The 15,401-nt window shown below is 37.8% G+C and overlaps 1 protein-coding gene across 5 annotated transcripts in view; it reads right to left on the bottom strand.

Moving 5' to 3' along the window:
* Nucleotides 1–15,401, bottom strand: part of C2CD3 (C2 domain containing 3 centriole elongation regulator) — a 127,785-nt gene that overhangs the window by 80,486 nt on the left and 31,898 nt on the right. For all 5 annotated transcript variants that reach the window (XR_016393839.1, XM_022593782.3, XM_022593780.3 and 2 more), the window contains 2 exons: nt 3,846–3,993; nt 377–531 (listed from right to left, as the gene is read on the bottom strand). Coding sequence is in view for 4 of the 5 variants with exons in the window: in XM_022593782.3 (XP_022449490.2) it covers nt 377–531; nt 3,846–3,993 (303 nt within the window). In the remaining variant the exon portion in view is untranslated. The remainder of the gene's footprint in view (nt 1–376; nt 532–3,845; nt 3,994–15,401) is intronic.

The following is a 15,401-nucleotide window of genomic DNA, read 5'->3' on the forward strand; positions in this document are numbered from 1 at the left end:
AAGTACAGAAACTGATATAACAGAATTAGGTTTTCAACAAGGGATACAGACTTTACTTCAGTTATTTATATATTTAATATAACTACTATCATCACTTTTGTGTATTCCTTTTCACTTGCTTTCTTTATGCATATTTTCTACATTAAGTGTAACAGAGCACACATACAACTTAGAATTCTGCTTTCTCCCTTAATTATTTTATCACATCCATCTTTTCATGTTATTGCATGTTTAAGGACTGCAATACTTAATGAGTTACTGTAACTCAACCAGTCTGACAGTGTTGGCAAACACAGGTGATTTCACTTGAAGAGATGTTGTGAAAATAATCTTCCTTTGCTTTTGACTCTAAACAAGCATTCATAAAGAGGCTCACCTATTTTTCTTGCCCACTGCCTTCTTCTTCAACTTATGATCATTTGACTCCAGAACCTTAGAAGATCTGGCAAGAGCTTTTGACTGGCTCATTTTTTTAGAAGGGACATCATCATCATCTCCACTGAAGACATCACTGACACTGGTATCAGATTTCTATGGGGGGAAGAAACAAAAAGAGAGGCACTAAAAGATAACTGCTTTGGGGATAGTGGTAATGAAAACATTTCTCTAAAAGTAGTAATCAAAAGAGATAACTGACACCAGGAAGATAATCCTGTTTCTCCTGGCTATATAAAAATAATATGAAGGTCACAAAAATAACCTACAAGTTCAGTTCAAAGAAAATAAATGAAAATAGATTCTTCTTTTGAATCCTCAAAAGTAATAACAACCACTATTTACTGACTGCCTTCTATGTATCTGGTACTATGTTAAATGCTGCATGTGTATTTCTAATCCTTAGTACATTCCTGTAAGGTATCCCCATCTCAATTTTTTTTTTTTTTTTTTTTTTTCCGGTATGCGGGCCTCTCACTGTTGTGGCCTCTCCCGTTACGGAGCACAGGCTCCGGACACGCAGGCTCAGTGGCCATGGCTCACGGGCCTAGCTGCTCCACGGCATGTGAGATCTTCCCGGACCGGGGCATGAACCCGCGTCCCCTGCATCAACAGGCGGACTCTCAACCACTGCGCCACCAGGGAAGCCCTAAAGATTCTACTTTTTTTCAGCACTCTATACTCCTAATGATTCATTCTGCTTTTAATCTTGCTAAGATGAACTGTTTATTATATGTCACAAATTTTCGTAATGGCAGAACCGGTGGGTAAACCCCCTGTAATTTTTTTTTCCCCCCTGTAATTTTATCGTGAGAAAAGGCAGCTGAAATTGACTAATCAGCTCTAACACAAATGCAAAATAAGAAGACAGCGTTACAGTTATTTGGCTCCAATTAAAAAAAAAAATCTTGCTGTTATAAATGCAGGAGACCAATCCAAAGTAGTTTTAAGCTTATCACCTCCAACTCCCTTTTCTCAGCATCTCAGGGTGTATAACGTATCGACCTGTCATAGGGGTAACAAATTAATAGTTAAATAGGCATGATGAGAATGTCCTTCTAGGAGGCAATGTAACTTTTCCAAGGTGAAATTACAAAGTTTTTTGCACTTAAGTTTTTCTTTGTTAAGTGGCAGCCTCTAAAAATGGTTTTGACAAGGTGATCAAAAGCTAGATGGTTCACAGCCTGAAAAAAATTAGAGTAAATATAAACCAGGTTGTTCAAAAGCTCATAATTTCAGGAAACAAAACCACAAGGTAATGCTGAATTTCTAAGCTGTGGATGTTATTCAATATTAAGAACATTAAACACTGACCCCAGGGAAGGACATGAGCATTCTAACTCCTTGGTCTTCCCAGTGCCTCAAGGCCAATTGGTTCACTCCTTCTTCCAGTAAACAAACATTTTCTAAAATTATTTTGTTCAGATAGCATGGGGGATTACTTAGTAACATTCACACATTCATTCGTTTATTCACTAAGAATTCACTGAGTACTCAAAATTCTATCAGGCCTTTGTTTTACAGGTAATAAAAAGATAATGAAGACATGTTTTTGTTCATGAGGAACTGTATCATACAACATAAGGGCTTTAAGAGAGGTATGTGCAGGATATTGTGGACATTCAGGCAACAAACTCTGCTTAGAGGAGTCTGGGATGGTTTCTTCATAGAGGTGATGAGTTGATTTTTAAAGAATGAAGAGGAGTTTACCAGATGTATAAGGGCATTTCAACATCCTTCAACAAGTAGAAGGACCAGTATGAGCAAGAGATATGGGGATGGAAAAAGCTAGACTGTGAGACAATCAGTATGACTGGAGTCTCCAGTGGTTACAGGGCAAAAGTGGGAGATGAGGTTAGGGAGGTCAAGTCAAGATCAGATTCTAATGCTACGCTCAAGACTTAGGAGATGGTGTGGTCTAGTGGGAACAACATGGGCTTTTTGCCAGACAGACTAGGGTAAGAATTCTAGTTCTGCCTAACTACTAGTAATTAATGTCTCTAAGCTTTTATTTCATGATATGTAAAAGGATAACACTATCTCATGGGGCTAGTAAAAGAATTAAATGAAATAATGAACTTAAAACATTTGGCACAGTACTTAATAAATAACAGGTAACGTAAATTCCCTGGCACACAGAAAATACGTACTAAATGTAAGTTCCCTTTCTCTTTTCTCCTACGGGTAACACAGTATCAGTGATGACTTTTAAGGTAGAAAGTCATTAAATCCTAACAATTCACAGTATCTTTTAAGTCCATCTCCTCCTTTCCAATCCCACAGCTGCCACTCTCATTCTGGCATATTCTCTCTCTCTCTCTCTCTCTCTCTCTCTCTGTCTCACACCTCCAATAACCCAATGGTTTCCTACCTGCTCCCATTATTCTCCCCACAGTTGACCTCCTACATCACTGCCAGTTTAACATTCCTAGAACACTATTTCAGTCATGTCATTTCCTCCTCACTCGACATTCAAAGGCTGTTACAGACTGCTTGTAATGCGCTAGCCTGCCTCGTCAATGTCTCTTCCACACGAATTCTTACCCAGTGAAATTAGATGCCTTGTAGTACACAAACTGCTTCTCTAAACAGGTCATTCTTTCTATTCCTATTTCATATCGTTTATCTCTCTGAACACTACTTTTCAAGTCTCAGTTAAAATCCCTTATCCCTCATGATGCTCCTTCCTGACAATCTCATGTAAAAGTCCTCCCTGCTTCTTCTGCACCCTGGTCACCCTCATTGCTTTTCCACTGAGCTGGTATAAACTATACTGTATTTCAGGTATCTTTGCTGACCTGGAGAAAAAGAAAATAGGGAATATAACAGCAATCTTCACAAGTATGATTATTTGTGGAACAGTGAATGAACTCATTCTGTATACACTCTAGAAGATGCTAAACCAATGAATAGAACATACGGCTTGACATAAGAAAGAACTTTGAAAATGCTAAAACTGCCTGAAAAGAGAATGTTCTGTCTTAAGGGTCAGTAGAGGTATTTGTCCACCACGAGTAGAGGTGTTTCTGGAACACCTGTATCTGAAAAGATACCAGTCAAGGGTGGTTCTGAGGGTATACCTACATTAGCTCTTCCTTGAAAGAGCTCTTAGGAAGCCACATAATATATTAAGATTATAGGCTTTGGACTCAGGTAAACTTGAATTTGAATCCTGGCTCTAACGCTTACTTGCTATGATGTGTCCTTGGACAAAATAATTAATCTTAGTAGGCTTATCTCCTCATCTGTAAAATGAGGATAATACTCTCCTCTTCAGATTGTGATTATAATTAAATAAGGTATGTAAATTGGATAGCTTTCTGTCTGGCAAGTGGTAACATGCCTACACCCACTAATATTATTAATACTCTTGTTCTCCAATTCCTAAAGTTTCAGATTCAGTGACTTACAGGTGTTGTGTAAAACAAGTTCTCCAGGAGACTCTGGTCATACTGAGGGTCACTGGGCTCACTGCTGCAATACACATCACTCCCAGGAGATGGGGAATCTGGAGGAGAGCCTAGCCCGTCCCAGTAACGACCTTGGGATAATTCGGCACTGCAGAGATAAGAAAAACAAAGCAGGACTTTAAGAGAAGTTTCAGCTGAGCTATTCTTTTTTTTATTAAACGCTTTGAAGTTCTAAACGTGGAAGAAAATATGTTAAACAGAAGACTTACATTAAACAGAAGATTATCTGATAAATAGTTTCATAGTATATTCCCCCTCCTCTGGGGTGTCAACAGCTAGCATTCAAAACATACACTACTGACAGTGATTGTGATCTCATTCATTTATTTAACAAACATTTTACTGGGTAACTATTATGTGCCAGGCATGGTATTAGGTCCTGAATGATGGCTAACCTAACTTGTTCTACTCTTGTGCTGCTTATGGTCTAGTAGGGAGAAAAAAAGGCAAAGAATTAACTATAATTCAATGAGTTAAATGTTATATACTGTTTTTGTGAAGAATGGCTAATTCATAAATATGCCTTCTTCTATTAAGCAAAAATATGTGTATTTAGGTTAATTATGGCAAGATTAGTTCTATGTGGGATAGAGAAATAAGTAAAACAGATACTCTACTTATAAAGAGTTTGTAAACTAATAAGAAACATAAGCATACGAATACGTGTATGTTTCATTGATTTTTGTTTCTCCTATAGTAACTAGCACTTAATGAACATCTGTAAATGAACTTACTGATTCTTAATGAACATGTTATTAATAATGAAAACAATATTTATTAAGTACTTAATATGTGCCAAACACTGTGCTAAGCATTTCAATTATTCTTTCAACTTTGCTTCCCTTTCAAGCTAGCTACTATACTTTTTTTCCCTTCTGTAGTTTCCCAATAACACGTGATCACTACCTTCAAATTAGATCATGTTCCTATAATTCTTGGAACAAAGAAATGCTCAAACAAATAGATGCTCAATAAATGTTCCTTTCTTCACCTTTCCTTAATTTATAGCAGAGTTTCTCAACCTTAGCACTACTGACATGTTGGGTCAGATAATTCATTGTCACTGGGAGCTACCCTGTGCATTTTGGATCCCTGGACCCTACTCATCAGAAGCCAGTAGCACTCCTCCAGGTGTGACAATCCAAAGTATCTCCAGGCATTACCAAATGTCTCATGGGGTGGGGGTAGGGGAGAACTGCCCTCCAGTTGAGAACCACTGATCTATAGTAATCTCTCTCTCAAAAGTCAAGAACAACTTCCTAACTGCCAAAATCCAACTAACAACTTCCCAATCCACACAGCTTCTCTGCAGCTTGTGAGCACTGCTCCTTTTTGAAGCTCGACTTCTTGGTATTCTACACAATTCTCATTTGCCACTTACGGTTCCCCTTCCGAACTCCCTCCCCAGCGCCCCCCTCCCCACCAGTTGCTTTTCTCCCCTCTTTGCACACCTTTAAATTTATGAATTCTGTTCAGTATATAGTCCTCTACCCTTTTTCCCCCCCAAAAATTAACATTTCTTTGAATTTATTCTTCTGTCTTTGACACAGAAAAAGGCATGCCATTTCCCTCCATGCAATATTTAGGACATACTTATAACCAGAAACTGGGAGAGGTCAGAAATATTTTGCACAGGCCAGAGGCCTGGGGTTCCTGTTGGGAGCGCAGGAGATATAAAAGTAAAAGAAAAAGCGTGGGGGAAGGGTTGGAATTTGCCTGTATTCTTTGGCTACAAGACAAGTCCATTCTCAGAACTTCCTTCTTTTTCTTTTTAGTCATGTTTTAATCAAAGAACACATGTACCTATTTAAAAATAAATTTATTTATTTTGGCTACGCAGGGTCTTAGTCTGCAGCATGCGGACTTCTTTGTTGCGGCAGGCATACAGGATCTAGTTCCCCGACCAGGGATTGAACCCGGGCCCCCTGCACTGGGAGCCCCAAGTCTTACCCACTGGACCACCAGGAAGTCCCTACACATACCTATTTTAAAAGTCAAATAGGACTACCAAGACGTAATGAAAATCAGTAGCTGCCTGCCTCCTTAGAATCACTTTCAAATTTACCTTCATATTTCTAAGTAACACATGTGTACTGCTATTTCCTGATTTTTCACTTTTCACTTTTCTAAATGATTTATGGACTTTCTAGCATGAAAAATGAAGGATCCACTCTCTTATACCATTATCCTTGGAAACAGATTTCCCTTTCCCCCATCTTCTCAATTTATATTACAATTTTTTGTTGTTAATCTTCAGGGTTAACATCATATCAGAGCCAAGTATAATTTACTATACTTTACAACTTCTAGTTTTCCTTGTTTTAATAACTGTCTTAACTTTCATTTACTTAGTTTTCTACGTGCCTATTACCATTTCATTATTGAACTCTCCAAGAGAACGGACAGATTTCTTCTCATTCTGCTCAAACACAGGAGAAATGTGCTTCCACCTACCCTTTCCCCTCCTTAGAAATATCCCTACTGAAGCCCTGTCCTGCTTCCATAAGAAGTGTTCGCTCTCTAAATATGACACAGGCCATAAAGCTCCTCTTCTCTTTCTTCTCTGTTACATCCCCTACTTCTTAGACTCCATGCCTTGCTCTTTATTCCTATATTCTCTTTGTTGTAGAGAATACCCTATGGTTCCCTGAGAACTAGTGCAAGAGAGGCAATCTTTCGAGTCCCTGCATGTATGAAGATATTTTTACTCTACCCTCACACATGACTGATTGGAAACGGAATTTGAGGTCAACAATCAAGAATTTTCAGAATCCTGGGACTTTCCTTGTGGTCCAGTGGGTAAGACTCCATGCTCCCAGTACAGGGGGCCCGGGTTCAATCCCTAGTTGGGGAACTAGATCCCACATGCATGCTGCAACTAAGAGTTCGCATGCCACAACTAAGAAGTCCACATGCTACAACTAAACATTCTGCAATGAAGATCCTGCACGCCACAACAAAGATCCCACATGCCGCAACTAAGACCTGGCGCAGCCTAAACAAACAAACAAAAATAATAAATAAATATTTAAAAAAAAAAGAATTTTCAGAATCCTGAAAGCAATTCTCCACTGTCTTCCATGGAGCTGGAAGAAAACTCTTTTTTATTTCCGGCTTTATTGAGGTATAATTGACAAATAAAATTGTAACATATTAAAAGTGTACAATTGATGACTTGATATACATTGTGAAAGAATTTCTCTCATTGAGTTAATGCATCTATCACCTCACATATTTCCCTTTCCCTTCTTTCTTCCTTCCTTCTTTCCTTCCCTTTTTATTTTCTTGTGAGAACATTTAAGTTCTACTCTCTCAGTAAATTTCAGTTATGCAATACAGTGTTATCAACTATAGTCACATTATAACTAGATCCTCAGACCTTATTATTCTTATAACTGAAAATGTGTACCATTTTACCAACCCCTCCCTATTTTCTCCAACCCCCAGAAACCACTTTTTGATAATGTTTCAATAAATTTGACTTTATTTTTGATTCCACATATAAGTGATACCATGTAGTATTTCTCTGTCTGGCTTATTTCGCTTAGCATAATGCTCTCCTGGTTCATCCATGTTGTCACAAACGACAGGATTTCCTTCTTTGTTAAGGCTGAATAATATTCATTCCATATTTTCTTGATCCATTCATCCACTGATAGACACTTAGGTTGTTTCCATACCTTGGCTATTATGTATAATGCTGCAATGAACATGAGAGTACAAATATCTCATCAACATAATCATTTCAAGCAAACTAAATGTCCATCAACAGAGGAATGGATAAAGATGTGGTACATATATACAATGGACTATTACTCAGCCATAAAAAGGAATGAATAATGCCATCTGCAGTGACATGGGTGGACCTAGAGATTGTCATACAGAGTGAAGTAAGTCAGAAAGAGAAAGCCAAACATCATATAATATTGCTTATATGTGGAATCTAGAAAAACGGTTCAGATGAACTTATTGGCAAATCAGAAAGAGAGTTACAGAATAGAAAATAAACTTATGGTTACCAAGGGGGGATGGAGGGGGTGGGATGAACTGGGAAACTGGATTGACATACATACACTGCTATATATAAAATAGATAATTAATGAAAACCTACTGTATAGCACAGGGAGCTCTACTCAATGCTCTGTGGTGACCTAAATGAGAAGGAAATCTATACAACAGTGGATATATGTATATATATAACTAATTCACTTTGCTGTACAGCAGAAACTAACACAACATTGTAAAGCAACTATACTCCAATAAAAAAAAAAGATAAACAACAAGGATCTACTGTATAGCACAGGGAACTCTACTCAATACTCTGTAATAACCTATATGGGAAAAGAATCTAAAAAAGAATAGATATATGTATAACAAAACCACTTTGCTGTACACCTGAAACACAACATTGTAAATCAACTATACTCCAATATAAAATAAATTTTTTAAATTTCAAAAAAAAAACAGACAATGATTTCATTTCCTTTGTATATACAACCAGAATTGGGATTGCTGGGTCATATGGAAGCTCTATTCTTAATTTCTGGAGGAACCTCCATACTGTTTTCCATAGTGACTATACCAGTTTACATTCCCAACGACAGTGTACAGGGTTTTCTTTTTCTCCAAATTCTCACCAGCATTTGTTATCTCCTTTCTTTTTGTAACAGACATTTTAATAGGTGTGAAGTGATATCTCATTATGGTTTTGATGTGCAGTTCCCTGATGATTAATGATGTTGAGTACATTTTCTTGTACCTCTTGGCCATTTGTATGTCTTCTTTGGAAAAAAGGTCTATTTAGGTCTTTTGCCCAATTTTTAATTGGGCTATTTGTTTCTTGTTTTTTTTACTATAGAGTTGTATAAGTTCCTTGTATATTTTGGATATCAACCCCATATCAGATACGTGGTTTGCAAATATTTTCTGCCTTTGCATTTTGTTGATGGTTTTCTTTGCTGTGTTTTAGTTTCATGTGGTCCCACTTACTTATTTTTGCTTTTGTTCCCTTTGATTTGGGTGTCAAGTCCAAAAAATTATTGACAAGACCAATGTCAAGGAGCTTACCCCGCTATGTTTTCTTTCAGGAGTTTTATGGTTTCAGGTCCATGCTCAAGTCTTTAATCCATTTTGAGTTGATTTCTGTGTACAGTGTAAAACAGTGTCCAGTTTCTTTTTTTTTTGGATTTATTTTTTAATTTTTTTATTCAAACAGAAAGTCACAAAAATTATACTCATCCTCATCAGTTCACTCAGTCCCATGTAATTAATTTTTGTTTCATCTTGATCTTTTGTTAGCACTTTTATGAATTCATCAGTTTTCCATTAGAGATCTGAAAATGCTTATTCATTCAGTTCAGCAGTATAGTCGGTTACCAGAAACCTGTACTTGTCACAGTCTTTTCCATGAATTCCTTGAAGATGAAACCCTTTTATAGGAACATTTTTGCAAAAGCAAGAGACTACACCCAGAACTGTCTGTAAATGACAAAAGACTTAAAAATGACCACAGTTAAAGATTTCACGAAAGTTCATAATAATGCAATTGACAAGGAAATTTAGTTATTTCTGAGATATACATTTTAAAATAATAACTAGAATGATGACTTATAACATTATACCAGAACATATAAGATTTTTAGGAATTTCATGTAATGTCTGAAACATTTATATTAACATATTTCCATACAAATAACCCAAAGAAAGTTTAGTATTAGTCGTTTTTTTGTTTTTTTAAATTTTTTAATTTAATTTTACTTATTTTTTTAAACAGCAGATTCTTATTAGTCATCCATTTTATACACATCAGTGCATACATGTCAATCCCAATCGCCCAATTCATCACACCAGCATCCTCATCCCCTGCGGCTTTCTCCCCTTGGTGTCCATATGTTTGTTCTCTACATCTGTGTCTCAATTACTGGCCTGCAAACTGGTTCATCTGTACCATTTTTTTTGGTTCCATATACATGCGTTAATATATGATATTTGTTTTTCTCTTTCTGACTTACTTCACTCTGTCTGACAGCCTCTAGATCCATCCATGTCTCAACAAATGACCGAATATTGTGCCTTTTTATGGCTGAGTAATATTCCATTGTATATACGTACCACATCTTCTTTATCCATTCGTCTGTCGATGGGCATTTAGGTTGCTTCCATGACCTGGCTATGGTAAATAGTGCTGCAGTGAACATTGGGGTGCATGTGTCTTTTTGAATTATGGTTTTCTCTGGGTATATGCCCAGTAGTGGGATTGCTGGATCATATGGTAATTCTATTTTTAGTTTCTTAAGGAACCTCCATACTGTTCTCCATAGAGGCTATATCAATTTACATTCCCACCAACAGTGCAAGAGGGTTCCCTTTTCTCCACACCCTCTCCAGCATTTGCTGTTTGTAGATTTTCTGATGATGCCCATTCTAACTGGTGTGAGATGATACCTCGTAGTTTTGATTTGCATTTCTCTAATAATTAGTGATGTTCAGCAGCTTATCATGTGCTTCTTGGCCATCTGTATGTCTTCTTTGGAGAAATGTCTATTTAGGTCTTCTGCCCATTTTTGGATTGGGTTGTTTGTTTCTTTAATATTGAGCTACATGAGCTGTTTATATATTTTGGAGATTAATCCTTTGTAAATTGATTCATTTGCAAATATTTTCTCCCACTCTGAGGGTTGTCTTTTCATCTTGTTTATGGTTTCCTTTGCTGTGCAAAAGCTTTGAAGTTTCATTAGGTCCCATTTGTTTATTTTTGTTTTTACTTCCATTACTCTAGGAGGTGGATCAAAAAAGATCTTGCTGTGATTTATGTCAAAGAGTGTTCTTCCTATGTTTTCCTCTAAGAGTTTTATAGTGTCCGGTCTTACATTTAGGTCTCAAATCCATTTTGAGTTTATTTTTGTGTATGGTGTTAGGGAGTGTTCTAATTTCATTCTTTTACATGTAGCTGTCCAGTTTTCCCAGCATCACTTATTGAAGAGACTGTCTTTTCTCCATTGTATATCCTTGCCTCCTTTGTCATAGATTAGTTGACCATAGGTGTGTGGGTTTATCTTTGGGCTTTCTATCTTGTTCCATTGTTCTATGTCGCTGTTTTCGTGCCAGTACCATATTGTCTTGATTACTGTGACTTTGTAGTGTAGTCTGAAGTCAGGGAGTCTGATTCCTCCAGCTCCGTTTTTTTCCCTCAAGACTGCTTTGGCTATTTGGGGTCTTTTGTGTCTCCATACAAATTTTAAGATTTTTTGTTCTAGTTCCATAAAAACTGCTATTGGTAATCTGATAGGGATTGCATTAAATCTGTACATTGCTTTGGGTAGTATAATCATTTTCAAAATTTGGATTCTTCCAATCCAAGAACATGGTATATCTCTCCATCTGATGGTTTCATCTTTAATTTCTTTCATCAGTGTCTTATAGTTTTCTGCATACAGGTCTTTTGTCTCCCTAGGTAGGTTTATTCCTAGGTATTTTATTCTTTTTGTTGCAGTGGTAAATGGGAGTGTTTCCTTAATTTGTCTTTCAGATTTTTCATCATTAGTGTATAGTAATGCAAGAGATTTCTGTGCATTAATTTCATATCCTGCAACTTTACCAAATTCATTGATTAGCTCTAGTAGTTTTCTGATGGCATTTTTAGGATTCTTTCTATATAGTATCATGTCATCTGCAAACAGTGACAGTTTTACTTCTTCTTTTCCAATTTGTATTCCTTTTATTTTTTTTCTTCTCTGATTGCCGTGGCTAGGACTTCCAAAAGTATGTTGAATAACAGTGGTGAGAGTGGACATCGTTGTCTTGTTCCTGATCTTAGAGAAAATGCTTTAAGTTTTTCACCATTGAGAATGATGTTTGCTGATGGTTTGTCGTATATGGCCTTTATTATGTTGAGGTAGGTTCCCTCTATGCCCGCTTTCTGGAGAGTTTTTTATCCTAAATGGGTGTTGAATTTTGTCAAAAGCTTTTTCTGCATCCTTTGAGATGATCATATGGTTTTGTTTTTTTTTTGCGGTACACAGGCCTCTCACTGTTGTGGCCTCTCCCGGTGCGAATCCGGCACAGGCTCCGGACGCACAGGCTCAGCGGCCATGGCTCACGGGCCCAGCCACTCTGCAGGATGCGGGATCTTCCCGGACCGGGGCACGAACCCGCGTCCCCTGCATCAGCAGGTGGACTCTCAACCACTGTGCCACCAGGGAAGCCCTGATCATATGGTTTTTATTCTTCAATTTATTAATATGGTGTATCACATTGATTGATTGGCATATACTGAAGAATCCTTGCATCCCTGGGATAAATCCCACTTGATCATGGTGTATGATACTTTTAATGCGTTGTTGGATTCTGTTGTTAGTATTTTGTTGAGGATTTTTGCATCTATATTCATCAGTGATATTGGTCTGTAATTTTCTTCTTTTCTAGTATCTGTGTCTGGTTTTGGTATCAGGGTGATGGTGGCCTCATAGAATGGGTCTGGGAGTGTTCCTCCCTCTGCAATTTTTTGGAAGAGTTTGAGAAGGATGGGTGTTAGCTCTTCTCTAAATGTTTGAGAGAATTCACCTGTAAAGCTATCTGGTCCTGGACTTTTGTTTGTTGGAAGATTTTTAATCACAGTTTCAATTTCATTACTTGTGATTGGTCTGTTCATATTTTCTGTTTCCTCCTGGTTCAGTCTTAGAAGGTTATACCTTTCTAAGAATTTGTCCATTTCTTCCAGGTTGTCCATTTTATTGGCATAGAGTTGGTTGTAGTAGTCTCTTAGGATGCTTTGTATTTCTGCGATGTCTGTTGTAACTTCTCCTTTTTCATTTCTGATTTTATTGATTTTAGTCCTCTCCCTCTTTTTCTTGATTCTGGCTAATGGTTTATCAATTTTGTTTATTTTCTCAAAGAACCAGCTTTTAGTTTTATTGATCTTTGCTATTTTTTTCTTTGTTTCTATTTCATTTATTTCTGCTCTGATTTTTGTGATTTCTTCCCTTCTGCTAACTTTGGGTTTTGTTTGTTCTTCTGTCCCTAGTTCCTTTAGGTGTAAGGTTAGGTTGTTTAGTTGAGATTTTTCTTGTTTCTTGAGGTAGGCTTGTATAGCTATAAACTTCCCTCTTATAACTGCTTTTGCTGCATCCCATAGGTTTTGGATTGTTGTGTTTTCATTGTCATTTGTCTCTAGGTATTTTTTGATTTCCTCTTTGATTTCTTGGTTATTTAGTAACGCATTGTTTAGCCTCCGTGTGTTCGTGTTTTTTATGTTTTGTTCCCTGTAATTGATTTCTAATCTCATAGTGTTGTGGTCAGAAAAGATGCTTGATATGATTTCAATTTTCTTAAATTTACTGAGGCTTGATTTGTGACCCAAGATGTGATCTATCCTGGAGAATGTTCTGTGCACCCCTGAGAAGAAAGTGTAATCTGCCCCTGTTGGATGGAATGTCCTACAAATATAAATTAAATCTCTCTGGTCTATTGTGTCATTTAAAGCTTGTGTTTCCTTATTAATTTTCTGTTTGGATGACCTGTCCATTGGTGTAAGTGAGGTGTTAAAGTCCCCCACTATTATTGTGTTACTGTCGATTTCCTCTTTTACAGCTGTTACCAGTTGCCTTATGTATTGAGGTGCTCCTATGTTGGGTGCACATATATTTATAATTGTTATATCTTCTTCTTGGATTGATCCCTTGATCATTATGTAGTGTCCTCCCGTGTCTCTTGTAACACTCTTTAAAGTCTATTTTATCTGTTATGAGTATTGCTACTCTAGCTTTGATTTCCATTTGCATGGAATATCTTTTTCCATCCCCTCACTTTCAGTCTGTATGTGTCCCTAGGTCTGAAGTGGGTCTTTTGTAGACAGCATATAGATGCGTCTTGTTTTTGTATCCATTCAGCGAGCCTGTGTCTTTTGGTTGGAGCATTTAATCCATTCACGTTTAAGGTAATTATCGATACTATGTTCCTATGACCATTTTCTTAATTGTTTTGGGTTTGTTTTTGTAGGTCTTTTCCTTCTCTTGTGTTTCCCACTTAGAGAAGTTCCTTTAGCATTTGTTGTAGAGTTGGTTTGGTGGTGCTGAATTCTCTTAGCTTTTGCTTGTCTGTAAAGCTTTTGATTTCTCCATCAAATCTGAATGATATCCTTGCCAGGTAGAGTAATCTTGGTTGTAGGTTCTTCCCTTTCATCACTTTAAATATGTCATGCCTCTCCCTTCTGGCTTGTAGAGTTTCTGCTGAGAAATCAGCTGTTAACCTTATGGGAGTTCCCTTGTATGTTATTTGTTGTTTTTCCCTTGCTGCTTTCAATAATTTTTCTTTGTCTTTAATTTTTTCTCATTTGATTACTATGTGTCTCGGAGTGTTTCTCCGTGGGTTTATCCTGTATGGGACTCTCTGTGCTTCCTGGACTTGGGTGGCTATTTCATTTCCCATGTTAGGGAAGTTTTTGACTATAATCTCTTCAAATATTTTCTCGTGTCCTTTCTCTCTCTCTTCTTCTGGGACCCCTATAATGTAAATGTTGTTGCGTTTAATGTTGTCCCAGAGGTCTCTTAGGCTGTCTTCATTTCTTTTCATTCTTTTTCTTTATTCTGTTCTGCAGCAGTGAATTCCACCATTCTGTCTTCCAGGTCACTTATGTGTTTTTCTGCCTCAGTTATTCTGCTATTGATTCCTTCTAGTGTAGTTTTCATTTCAGTTATTGTATTGTTCATCTCTGTTTGTTTGTTCTTTAATTCTTCTAGGCCTTTGTTAAACGTTTCTTAAATCTTCTTGATCTTTGCCTCCATTCTTTTTCCGAGGTCCTGGATCATCTTCACTATCATTATTCTGAATTCTTTTTTTGGAAGGTTGCCTATCTCCACTTCATTTAGTTGTTTTTCTGGGGTTTTATCTTGTTCCTTCATCTGGTACATAGCCCTCTGCGTTTTCATATTGTCTATCTTTCTGTGAATGTGGGTTTTGTTCCATAGGCTGCAGGATTGTAGTTCTTCTTGCTTCTGCTGTCTGCCCTCTTGTGGATGAGGCTATCTAAGAGGACTGTGTAAGTTTCCTGATGGGAGGGACTGGTGGTGGGTAGAGCTGACTGTTGCTCTGGTGGGCAGAGCTCAGGAAAACTTTGATCCGCTTGACTGCTGATAGGTGGGGCTGGGTTCCCTCCCTGTTGGTTGTTTGGCCTGAGGCAACCCAACACTGGAGCCTACCTGGGCTCTTTGGTGGGGCTAATGACAGACTCTGGGAGGGCTCACGCCAAGGAGTACTTCCCAGAACTTCTGCTGCCAGTGTCCTTGTCCCCACGGTGAGCCCCAGCCACCCCCCACCTCTGCAGGAGACCCTCCAACACTGGCAGGTAGGTCTGGTTCAGTCTTCCCTGCGGTTACTGCTCCTTCCCCTGGGTCCCGATGTGCACGCTACTCCAAGAGTGGAGTCTTTGTTTCCCCCAGTCCTTTCGAAGTCCTGCAATCAAATCCCACTAGGCTTCAAAGTCTGATTCTCTAGGAATTC

This window comes from Delphinapterus leucas, chromosome 7 (assembly GCF_059928025.1).
Source record: "Delphinapterus leucas isolate spDelLeu-1000000601 "Yukka" chromosome 7, BTC_Dleu_Yukka2, whole genome shotgun sequence".
In the NCBI taxonomy this organism is placed as follows: Eukaryota; Metazoa; Chordata; class Mammalia; order Artiodactyla; family Monodontidae; genus Delphinapterus; species Delphinapterus leucas.